Source organism: Ranitomeya imitator, chromosome 6 (assembly GCF_032444005.1).
Source record: "Ranitomeya imitator isolate aRanImi1 chromosome 6, aRanImi1.pri, whole genome shotgun sequence".
NCBI classification, from domain to species: Eukaryota; Metazoa; Chordata; class Amphibia; order Anura; family Dendrobatidae; genus Ranitomeya; species Ranitomeya imitator.
In genome coordinates this window covers 220,851,927-220,865,177 of record NC_091287.1, presented here as the reverse complement: position 1 = coordinate 220,865,177, position 13,251 = coordinate 220,851,927, and the positions used below count along the sequence as shown (strand labels likewise).

The window sequence follows — 13,251 nt, the reverse complement described above, 5'->3', positions numbered from 1 at the left end:
CCGTATTTTTCGGTCTATAAGACCCACCGGTCTATAAGACGCACCCAGGTTTTAGAGGTGGAAAATAGGGAAAAAATATTTGAAGTAAAAAAAGTGGTAAAATATTTAATAACATAAATAACATACTATTATATGTGGTGTTATTATGTATAATAGTATGTTATTATGTTGGAAGCTACGGGACCAGTGTGGTGTCTGTGACGTACTATATCAAGACACTGGAGGGTGAGTATAAGAATGGGGGCACAGAGCTTATATTGAAAGCACCACTCCAGCACTGCAAAATAACACTGGAATGCTGCTTTAAAAACCCATGGGAGAACTATAACTCCCAGCATGTCCTGCAGATCCTATGGCATGCTGGAAGTTTTAGTTCACCAAAGGAGTGGCAAAGTGCTTTATTGTGTGTTGTAAAGACTAACCTCTTAATTGTGGCAGCCAGCCACTGTGGTGAGGTAAAAGCATCCCATGACTGCACACACAGAGCCCTCCCTCTTGTTGCCTCTCCACAGCACAGGTTATATGAGGAAGCCTGCAGAATCTAGTGGGGAGTCTGAAGGACCTGTGATGACATCAGAAGAGGGAGGGCTCTGTGCTGCCATGTGATGCTCCAGCCCACCCTCTTCATGACATCACACAGGTCCTGATGCCAAGCACTCAGCATCCAGCCCAGGCAGGTATGCAGAGATCTTGTCCCCTCTGGGCCCCTGCTGCTGCCTCCTCTACTGGACACAGATCTCCCCAGCTGCTGCAGGAATCCAGCGATGGGGAAACCATGTGTGTTGCTGCTTAAGTGGAGTATTCATTTGCTGCTCCACACTCACTGCTCAGCTGACAGGTGGGTGGGGAAGCGGCTAATGAATATTCACTGCACCTAATCATCGGGACCATGTGCTTTCCCCAGCAGCTGGGCCATTTTTCTGCCTCCTGAAAGTGGGATCCCAGTACGATCCCACTAGCCGCTGCCCCCTCCCCATGTTACATCCCTACCATAAGACCACCCACACTTTCCTCCCAAAATTGGAGGAAAAAAAGTCCGTCTTATGGTCAGAAAAATACAGTAACTAATTTTGAGGTGCTGAAAACGAAAATGATGCTTACATTTTGAAATTGGCTTTTATGATACAGGGGTGTGTCTTCACAGCCTTTCATACAACGCTAGGCAAGGAATAAATCATCAGCCTTGCATCATCAGTTTTGCACCATCCAACTGACTAATGGATTGCTTCATCAGTATTGCATCATCTCCAAATGACTAATGAATTGAGTCATCATTATTTCATCATCTCTAAATGACCAATGATAGATGCCAAAAAAGGAAAGATGATGAATATTCCATCTGCGATACACCCAGTAGCTCATTCAGAACAATTCACAAAGTACTGTTGTTTCCTATGTGAATGGTACAGTCGGCAAGACAAGAACACTACAAGAAAAGCATTCAAGTTTCTCATTTGTAAATTTCCAAGGTTGAGTGAAGCAAAGATAAAGGAAAGAATCTTCATTGGTCCTCAAATTCGTGTGCTTCTGCAAGATGAGGAGTTTCACCGTTTACTGCTTGGCAAGGAAAAGGCAGCATAGGTAGCATTCCAGTTAGTGGAAACAAATTTCCATGGAAACACCGAGTCAAAGAACTATAAAATGTCGGTGGAAAATCTTTTTCAGGCATATCATAATCTTGGCTGCAACATGTCATTAAAGATTCATCTCTTGCATTCGCATCTAGACTTCTTTGCACAGAGTTTGACAGTGGTATTTAACTAGTTAATAGCGGCGGGTGGATTGTGATTCCACCCCCCACTATCGTGGGCACATGTCAGCTGTACAGAACAGCTGATATGTCCTGGCTTTGATGCGGGCTCAACGCCGGAGCCCGCATAAAAGCGGGGGTTCTGTCCTCGGATGTTCTATTCCATCTGAGGACAGAAAGGGGTTAATATTTTTAAAAACTTTTTTTTACTTTTGGCATGCTTCAATAGTCTCCATGGGAGACTAGAAGCTGCCATAACCCGATTGCCTCTGCTACATACAGGCGATAATCAGATCGCCTGTATGTAGCAGAATTGCTCACTTGCTATGAGCTCCGACCACCATACAAGCTTGCCGGAAGCCCGTGTTAAATTCTGCTGTCAGAGTATGACAGCAGCATTCGACTAGTTAGAGGCAAATGTCAGAAAGCAGTTAAAGTGGAGTAAAGTGTGATACCATTGTTCTCAGCAGTGACCTGAGAGTCAGAGATGCTTTCAGGGGTCTTCCCCATGCTGCTCTCTTTCCATTCAGCACTTTTTCCATCCATTTTAACATTTTCAGTGTGCCCCTGACCTCCTTGTAGAGCCTGTCAGAAAAATGCACGGATTTCCCATTGACTTCCATTATACTCCTTATGCTAAATGAGCATCCGAGCATCAGGAATTGCTTGGTTCCATTAGCGAGCATTCAAGCCTTTTAGTGCTCTCTCATCCCTACCAGATACATTACATCTGCTTATTGGGTAAATATAGTGGTGGCTGGGACAGAGGCGTAAGGCATTCTACCTCATGTTTTACCACCAATTCATTTTGCTTGACATTTATCTGTCCTAGTTGTCTCCTACTCCTACTCACGTTCCTCCACCACATCTTCATTCGGTCACAGGAAGACCTGCACCAACAACTTGAGCACAGCCAGGGAGAAATGACGGCAGGTTGATCTTAAACTCCTCTATTTGGGGGACAAATCCCACAATGCGCAGGAGCTGTGGACTGGGATCAAACAGCAGACAAATGATGGTTGGTGCAGGTGAACCTCAAGCCCAGCCTGGTAGTGTGCAATAATGGGTGAAATACGTTGCTGCTCTGGGCCTAGCCGGTTTGACGCACCTCACTGGACTGGTGCAAGAACTTGGTGGCGCAGTGCTTCCTGAAAAACAACACACACATGACGGAGGTGCTGCTGAAGGTCCGTGCAGTGTCTGCGCACTCTCTTCGTTTCCACCTTCCTGCTGCTCGCCGGTCTCTACTGCAGCGTCACTTCTTCCTTCCCACTCCCTGGCTGATATGTGACTTACCAAGAGAGTGGAAGTCCACCTCGCATATGCTGGAGAGACTATGCGAGCAGCACAGAACACCACCACTTCACCATCACCAATGAGTGGGCCTCCATGCGGGAGTCTTCAAAAGTAAGACCAAAGTGGCCGCACTAGAGGATTTGTTTATTCACCATCACTCTGATGATCGGTCCTTTTGCACTGAATAAACAGCATTAATATCCAATACAGGGTGCTCAGCACAGAAAATACAAGTCTGTTCTTTATGTGTGAAGAAAAATAATGCGGCACTCACCAAATGGATTGATTATTCCAAAGTCCTTTTTTATTTCATCCAAGTGAACAAGAGCCTTTGTGTTGGATTTGCGGGTCATGGAGGCATGCAGGGAGCGTGCAGATGGAAAACGGACGTTTCGCGCAATGAGCGCTTCAATGGGTTTAGGCGTATGAGGGGGTGGGGTTGATTCCTTTTTAAAGGATTTAGACACAAAGTTACATGTGAACAAAATCAAGTTATGCATATTTCAATTCAATAGATAAAAACATTAACTCTCTTAATACATATCTTGCAGCACTGCAGCAAAAAAATTCATTTTTTCATTATCATAAGACAGATAAATCTACCCTGTCATTAAAACCCTAAAGGACCCTGTGCATTTGTCTTCAGGATCCATTTAGCTTCACTCTTTAGCAGAATTTTATTATGATCACCCCCTTGTGGTGGATAAAGGATGGTTTCTAAACCTGCGAGTATTAGTAATTCTGGATTTGCCTGATGTTTTTCTTTCATATGGTTGATTAAACGCATAGGACCCTTTCCAGAAATTATTGAACAATAATGTTCCCTAAATCTCTTAGTGGTCTTATAGTCTTCCCTATATCGTAGAAGGAGCAGGGATAGTAAATAATATATACTACATTCTGCGATTTACATGAAATGAAGTCCCTGACCACATGTGTTATTGGTTCTATGCATAAACAACAATCAGTAATGTGAAGGTGGCAACTGGCGCAATTTCCACACTTATAATTCCCTCTTAATGTATTTTTCTTAAGCCAAATATTTTTTTTTCTGCCGATTTTAGCCTATTATGAACCAGAATGTCTCCTATATTTTTAGATCTACGATATGAGAACATAGTGGTATTAGAGCTTATTTTAAGTAAATCTTTGTCTGTCTCGAAAATCTGCCAATGCTTACTAATTGATGAATGAATGATATTCTCCAATATAGTGTGTTTAAAATTGAAAACAAATATTTGCGTTTTATTATCATTCATTTTTTCTTTATTTTTATTTCTATAGAGCAAATCATTTTGTGAGAATTTTTTGCTTTTTCATATGCATTGTCCAATATCAATTCCAGGTAACCCCTTTCTCTAAAACGACATTTTAATGATTGAACCTGCTCTGCAAAACTGCTGTTATTATTAAAACTTGAGGTCAAAGTAGCTGCTTTTGCCGACGACCTCTTAATCTTAACCTCCAATCCCAAAACATCTTTCCCGAAGTTAATGTCCCTGTTTGCCGATTTTAGTGAGATATCTAACTTTAAAATAAACGCAAATAAATCTGAAGCATTAAATATCTCAGCAAAAAACTCAGATATACTGGATTTAAAAGAAAACACCCCCTTTAACTGGCCATCAGAGAAACTAAAATATCTTGGAGTTTATCTAACGGCTGATCCTTCCTCCCTATATAAATGTAATTATACTCCCCTCCTGACAAGGCTTCAAACGGATTTAAAAAACTACAACATACCTTATTTATCTTGGATGGGCAGAATAAATGTCATTAAATCTTATATTTTCCCTAAAATATTTTATACCATGAACATGGTTCCCATATCCCTTCCCAACTCATTCTTCCATTCAGCCAACCAACTGTTCTCCCAGTTTATATGGAAATACAAAAGAGCCAGACTCCCTTTTAAAATTCTTTCTCTTCCTAGAGGTAGCGGCGGTCTTGGCCTTCCAAACATCAAAACATATTACAAAGCCATACATATTGCTAGATGGTTTAACCTGGTAAAACCCAATCCAGAAAATCTCAATACATATCTAGAACTTGCTATACTAGGGGATGAAGCTGATCTCTATCTTTGGTCGTCTTTTAATTGCACACGCATAAAATCTAATGAGATCCTGTCTAACACCCTATCCATAAAACGTTCCCTTATACCAAACCAGCTTCCGTATTGCCATTTTCTAGACAATATTCCAATTAAGATCATCCCATGGTTGGTGGACCCTACCTATCAAGACATTTATGGACTCTGGACATCCCTACCAGACGCCCCAATTTCTCAGTTCCTTTCAAACCGAATACCTTGCATTGATAATTGGCCGATCAGTGCCATAAAACAACCTACTAATTTTCTCCAGAAATATCATATACACCGTATAATGACCGCGTTTAGAACTAAGATAAACCAATCTACGGATTGGCTCTGGCTTGACTTGCTAGTGAGGTTGAAAACTCCAATCACTAAACTGGTTTCTAAACTATACGTGAACCTCCTCAGAAGTTCAACTCAATTTAAACCCTTATATCTTTCTTCCTGGGAGATGGAGTTGGGTCTGACGCTTTCCCCTCATGAAACTCAGCGGGTACTAGCCAATTCCCATGGGTTCTCCAGATGCATCCTATTGCAGGAAAATGCATTTAAGATCCTTTCCAGGTGGTATCATACCCCAGAAAGACTGTTTCATTTGGGATTGGTGGATTCCCCGCAGTGTTGGAGGTGTTCTCGATGTGTGGGGTCCTTAGCGCATATTTTCTGGCTCTGTCCGGAATTAAAACAATTTTGGGCAGATGTAAATATATCTTTACAAGATATGGGCCTGATGGATCGGGATCTAACTCCCCAGGAGGTGTTGCTCTCTCTTCCTTCTTCCTCTTTTAACCCAAAGAAACACGACTTACTACCCATTTTATTAGCGGCCGCAAAACACTTAATCTCAATACACTGGAGAAAAACATCTCCCCCAACGCTGGAAGAATGGATCCTCAAAGTCCAAGACTTATATCGTTTGGAGGAATTATCTAGCTGGGAGGCGCGCTCTCACAAGAAATTCAAGGATTCTTGGCTTCCGTGGGAGGTGTTTTTATCCCCTACTCTTGGACTTGGGGCGGAGGATCCCCCTTGAGGAATTCATCTACTAGTCCCCTACCAAGAGTTCTGTTTGGCCCTTCCTACTTATCTTTTCTTTAGCAAGACGCGATGACCGTCCTGACTCTATTTTTTGCATGTTCCAGCCATTTTCTTTGCCGTCCACTCCTCCTTCACCTCATCTGAATTCAATTATATCCACGGTAAATTAGTCCTTCCGTCTCACCCTCTAGCCTTACAAATTTTTATCATAACTCGTACTGTTTCTAGGGCTAGTTCTTTGCAGTCCTGAAATTTTGTTCTAAGTTCTGTAAGCTCAACTGTCTTCACTTTCTAGGGAATGTATACGTTTAATCCATCTGCCATGAATATCCTTAGACATATTATAATATGACAAATACCCGTATTTCTTGACATGAGAGCAAATGTTAACTGTTTTATTACTGTTAATTGAAAACTTAAATAAAGAATTTCAAAAAAAAAAAAAAAAAACCAAACTGCTGTTATTATTATAAATTTTTCGCAAACGTAACATTTGGCTATAAGGGAGTCCTGTTTTTGTGTGACCAGGATGTGTGCTATCAAACTATAACAACGTATTCGTTGCAGTTGGTTTCCTATATTCCTGTGTCATGAGGTCACCATTTACGATATTAATTTTGACATCTAAAAACTCGAAAAAATTGCCACCATAACAAGATGTGAACTTCATGTTCTCAACATTCACTTCATCTAAATAATTGACAAAATCAATAAATTCTCCTTCTGTACCATCCCATATTATAAAAATATTGTCCATATAGTTTAAAAAAATGCAAATGTGTTTAAGGAACAGATTATGCGCACCAGTGATGTATTTTTATTATAAATAAGTCAAAAATAAGTTTGCAAAAATGCATGCAACTGGCGTGCCCATTGCAGTCCCGACTTTTTCTAAATACCATTTATTTAGAAATTAAATTTGAAGGCATTATGCATCAATACAAATCCAAGGGCTTTCGCCACAAAAGAAATACAATTTTAACTTTTTTCAGTATTTGACAAAAGTTTTTTAGAATATCTACCCCCTTTTTTTGTGGAATGTTAGTATATAGATTTTCCACATCGACAGAGTGAAAAACCTGATTGCCATATGGTTTCTTTTTAAAGCCTTCAAAAAATCTCCTGAATCTTTAATAAAAGATGGAATTTGTTTTTAAAGAGGTTTCAGTAACCAATCTAGATATTGCGACGGAGGTTCTGTCAATGAATTTATACCTGTAATAATTGGGCGACCTATGGGATGCATTTTTGATTTGTGGATCTTTGGAATGCTACACCAATGTGGTTTTTCCGGGTAATCTTGTATTAATTTCTCTGCTTTTTTCTTTGAAATAATGCCTTTTTTTCACATATTTTCTCAAAATAGACCGTAATTTGTTTTTATATTTTTGTGTAGGGTCATTTTGCAAAAGACTATATGTTTTTTCATCATTTAATTGTGATAATGCTTCTGTAATACAGTAATCTTTAACTAATAATACCAGATTACCCCCTTTATCTGCTTTTGTCCCATTACATCATTTCCTCCAATGCTTTAAATTTAGCATTGGTTAGATTATTTTTTGGTTGTTGATAGCATAATGCTTCCACATCTTTGATAACTAGATCTTGAAATAAATCGATTACATTACCCGGCAATATAGGTGGTATAAAACTAGAATTAACTCCTCCCTTAAAGGGTTTGTGGCTTGGTAATGAACAAGATTCAAAATTAACATTTACATCGCTAGATAAATTTAACAGTGTCAGAGCATCCTGCTGTATGTTTATTTCATCAGGTGTATTAACCATAAAACCTAGCGTGTTAATTGATGCTGGGGTTTCTCCTTCCAGCTCTGCTTGAGGATTGATTGCCTTGGAATTACTAAATGCTTTGCATCGATGCAATTTTCTGACACTTTTAAAAAGATCTATTTTAAATTCAACAATGTCAAAAGACTCTGGTATCCAAAAATGAAAACCCTTTGACAATCGAGAAATATGGTCAGGAGTTGAATTTCTTTGTGAAAGGTTCACTATTTGATTGCCCAGTCTGGTCGGCGTTATTTTCGCCAGGAGACTTGCTTGCGTTTCCTGCCTCCTTTTGCGATTTTTTCCCACCTCTCCTTGTGTTTTTCCTAAAGAGATTGCAGATGAAGTGCTTTGTTGTGTTGAATTGTTAACCCCTTCCACAAATTCTTCCTGAATACTAGAGTCCGAGTCTGTAGTCCATCCATCCAGGTTTGATCGTTGTTGTTTTTTTAAATTTATTACGGTTTCTCCTTTGATTGAGTGGCTTTTTATTCCATGTAAAGATATTTCCTGTTTCATAGTCATGTTTGTCTCGTAAAAATTTGTCTTTCTTCCTCTATTTGGTCTCAAATTGTATCAGGATTAATTTCCTTTCAAATTTTTTCAAAAAATTTACATTTTGATTTACTGTAAAACATGAACATAATTCAGATTTTTCTTTTTCCAATTTTTTCGTTGTATTAATATACTCCGGTTCATTTCGTGTGATTATGAGACGTAACAAATTCTGTGAGCATTGCAACTGAATCTCATCCCATTGATTTTTAACCCCTTCATGACCAGGGGATTTTTCGTTTTTCCGTGTTCGTTTTTCGCTCCCCTCCTTCCCAGAGCCATAACTTTTTTATTTTTCCGTCAATTTGGCCATGTGAGGGCTTATTTTTTGCGGGACGAGTTGTACTTTTGAACGACATCATTGGTTTTAGCATGTCGTGTACTAGAAAACGGGAAAAAAATTCCAAGTGCGGTGAAATTGCAAAAAAAGTGCAATCCCACATTGGTTTTTTGTTTGGCTTTTTTGCTAGGTTCACTAAATGCTAAAAATGACCTGCCATTATGATTCTCCAGGTCATTACGAGTTCATAGACACCAAACATGACTAGGTTATTTTTTATCTAAGTGGTAAAAAAAAAAAAAAAAAATTGCGCCATTTTCCGATACTCGTAGCGTCTCCATTTTTCGTGATCTGGGGTCGGTTGAGGGCTTATTTTTTGCGTGCCGAGATGACGTTTTTAATGATAGCATTTCGGTGCAGATACGTTCTTTTGATCGCCCGTTATTGCATTTTAATGCAATGTCGCGGCGACCAAAAAAACGTAATTCTGGCGTTTCGAGTTTTTTTCCCGCTACGCTGTTTAGCGATCAGGTTAATACTTTTTTTATTTGATAGATCGGGCAATTCTGAGCGCGGCGATACCAAATATGCATAGATTTGATATTTTTTTTATTGATTGGGGCGAAAGGGGGGTGATTTAAACTTTTATGTTTTTTTTATTTTTTTCACATTTTTTTAAACTTTTTTTTTTAACTTTTGCCATGCTTCAATAGCCTCCATGGGAGGCTAGAAGCAGGGACAGCACGATCGGCTCTGCTACATAGCAGCGATCTGCTGATCGCTGCTATGTAGCAGAATTGCACGTGTGCTGTGAGCGCCGACCACAGGGTGGCGCTCACAGCGACGGGCAATCAGTAACCATAGAGGTCTCAAGGACCTCTATGGCTACAATGGAGACGCATCGCCGACCCCCGGACATGTGACGGGGGTCGGCGATGACGTCATTTCCGGCCGCCCGGCCGGAAGCGGTAGTTAAATGCCGCTGTCTGCGTTTGACAGCGGCATTTAACTAGTTAATAGGTGCGGGCAGATCGCGATTCTGCCCGCGCCTATTACGGGCACATGTCAGCTGTTCAAAACAGCTGACATGTCCCGGCTTTGGTGCGGGCTCACCGCGGAGCCCTGCATCAAAGCAGGGGAGCCGGCATCGGACGGTATAGTACGTCCGATGCCGGTAAGGGGTTAAAGGATATATCATCCTGAAACTGGGAAATCTCTTTATAAACCCGTAATATTTGCGGTACTCGATCACATTCCATATAGGATTTAAGGGATTTGAAAGTCGAAAACAATATAATTTCCAAAACAATTTTATTTCCTTTTCTGCCAAAAAGTGAATTTTTGTCTCCAAAACACTCCATGCGGGAGTGTTGCGCTGCTTTGACTAGTCCACCAATATGGCCAGCAATGATGATACCATCATCAGCATTACTATGCATCTTATATGCCTGCTGAATAAAACAATTCAGGCCATGATGGATGAGGTGGTGACAAAGGAAGAAGAGGAGCAGCAGGAAGAGCAGAGCGAATTCACACCGTTATCAAACTTGTCGTCCACACATGGCTCGGAGGGTGGGTTACTGTCCCAACATCGGCCAGTTACCCAATTGTACTGCCAGGGGACAGGTTGGGAGCATGAAGATGAGGAGTAGGCAAGGGGGAGGAACAACCGTGTTCACAGCAGGTTGGGTCTCAGAACAGCTCACGGGCATCACTGGAGCATGGCTGGGGGGGATACAGAGTACTCAGACAATATACCTCCCACTGACGATGGCTTTTTGTTGCCTCTGGACATCCTTGCACACATGGGCCAATACATGCTTCAGTGCCTATGCAATCACCACTGTGTTGCCCGTATTGTTAATAGTGCAGATTTCTGACTGGCCACCCTGATGGATCCCCACTACAAGGACAACATACCACCACTACTTCCTTCACTGGAGTGGGATGCGTAAATACAAGCAAACAGTGGTTGAAAATCTACTAATGGCTTTCCCACCTGACAGCGGGGGCTCAGTGGAACAAAAAGGCAGAGGCAGAGCAGGAAGTAGCCAACACAGCTAGGGCACCGCCATCACCACAGAAGTCAGGGTTAGCATGGACGAAATATTTCAAAACTGTATGAGCATGCCACAACATACAGCGCCACCATGTAGTAGGGTCCATATTAGCAGGAGGCAGCATTACAACAACATGGTGGAAGCTTATATGTCCATACATCTCCTTGTACTATTAAATGGGTTTGCCCCATTTAACTTCTGGGTCAGCAAATTGGACACGTAGCCTTTGCACTGGAGGTGCTGGTCTGCCCTGCGGCAAGTGTCATGTCAGAACATGTGTTTAGCATGGCAAGTGGTGTGATCAAAGATAGGCTCATCCGCCTGTCCACATCCAATGTGTGTAACCTAACATTCCTCAAATTGAACGAGGCGTGGATCCCACAGGACTTGGCCATAACTTTAGATGACTAGAAAACTATAACAGCCACTACCAGCCAGTCTTCAATTCTATTTGCCATTCGTTTCATTTGGGTGCCTCCTCCCCAATTAAAAAACCCTAAAAAGTGTGTTGGCTACCTCCTTCTCCACCTCTTCTACCTACACATCCACGTCCACCTCCTCCTCCTGGTTGTAGCTTGTTAGTTTATTTCGGCTTTATTCTATATTCTTTGAAGTAAGTTCCCCCCCAAAAAAGAAACAGTGTTGCATTACTCCTCCCTTGCCTCTTCCTCCCATACTGCCATATCCATTTCTTCCTCGACTTCAACCTACGCCTTGCGGTTCCAGATAACTAGTTTTAGTTTTGTAAATTCTAGGTTGTTTTAATTGAGATACATCAAAAAAGGAAAAAAGAATAAGAAAAAAAACATGAAAAAAATAAAAAAGTTATCTATAGAGAAACAAATCACCAATGGCATTGAAATAAATCCCATTTTTTTTATAAATACATCTATGCCAAAAAAAAAGAATGCTATTGGCCCCTTAAAGGGAACCTGTCACCTGAATTTGGCGGGACCAGTTTTGGGTCATATGGGCGGAGTTTTCAGGTGTTTGATTCACCCTTTCCTTACCCGCTGGCTGCATGCTGGCCGAAATATTGGATTGAAGTTCATTCTCTGTCCTCCGTAGTACACACCTGCGAAAGGTAATCTTGCATTGCGCAGGCGTGTACTACGGAGTACAGAGAATGAACTTCAATCCAATATTTCAGCCAGCATGCAGCCAGCGGGTAAGGAAAGGGTGAATCAAACACCTGAAAACTCCGCCCATATGACCCAAAACTGGTCCCGCCAAATTCAGGTGACAGGTTCCTTTTAAAAGATAAGGGTAACAAGATAATTACAAAGGATAAAGAAAAGGCTGAGATATTAAACAGGCACTTTTCATCAGTGTTCACCAATTAACTGTCTATTACAGGGATCATTTAATAAGGCAAAAATCTAAATTCACAACATGATATAACTAGTTTTCACTAAGGCAAAAATCAAAATTCACAACATGATATAACTAGTTTAACAAAAAAAGAAGTATATCTATGTCTGAGCAATTTAAACATTTACAAATCCCCTTGCCCAAATGGCATTCATGCACAGATACTGAGGGAATTGAGCTCAATAATTGACAGACCGATGGATCTCATATTTTTAGACTCTCTTGTAACATGTGTGGTACCTCTGGCTTAGAGGATGGCTCACGTGGTCCCAATATTTAGGAAAGGTAAGAAGGTGGATCCAGTCAACTACTGTCCGGTAAGCCTGACATCAGAGGTGTACAAAATTTGAGGACATCATAAGAGATGACCTGCAGAAATATATTGTAGAGAATAATATAATAACCGACAACCTGCACGGATTCATGAAGAATAAAAAGTGTCTAGCTAAAATGTTGGGTTTCTGTGAGCAGGTAAGTTCAAACCTGGATGTTGGTAATGTGGCTGATGTGAATTATCTGGTCTTTGCAAAGGCATTTGATACTGTACCACATAACAGCCTTATACTGAAGCTACAGAAGCAATGACTGCTGTTGTTGCATTAACATGTTTAACAATTACATGTACCCTTACCTAGCATTTTGTAGTTATTAAAAAAATGTTTCCTCTGTTGGATAAATGTAGACAAAACTTTTTTGTAAACATTCTTGTCTCCAAAATGTATGGAGAATGAAAAAGTACCCTGGCCACGGATGTGACTGTGATAGTAAATTGAAACTTAGGCAATTGTTCCATGCTCCTGATTCAGAGACAAAAGTCCAAAAGGAATTTATTGAAAAAGTGGTAAGTATGTAAGCAAGTACGGTATATTAATATTTTCAAGAATAGTTCTAAGGACCGCCACAGACAGCCATAACTAGCAAATATCCCATGCTCTTGCTATAAAGGTACAAACTCCAAAGGAGATTATTTAACCTTTGAAAAAAAAAGATTTAAAGGGGTTGTTTGGGCAAA

The 13,251-nt window shown here is 40.6% G+C and overlaps 1 protein-coding gene across 1 annotated transcript in view; it reads right to left on the bottom strand.

Moving 5' to 3' along the window:
• The window catches only part of LOC138643343 (band 4.1-like protein 4B), a 152,549-nt gene extending 149,003 nt beyond the window's left edge, over positions 1 to 3,546 (bottom strand). Inside the window, exons 1-2 of the mRNA XM_069732267.1 lie at positions 3,321 to 3,546; positions 2,072 to 2,153 (exon numbers count right to left, since the gene is read on the bottom strand). Coding sequence (XP_069588368.1) covers positions 2,072 to 2,153; positions 3,321 to 3,546 — 308 coding nt within the window. The remainder of the gene's footprint in view (positions 1 to 2,071; positions 2,154 to 3,320) is intronic.
• Positions 3,547 to 13,251: the final 9,705 nt, after the last annotated feature.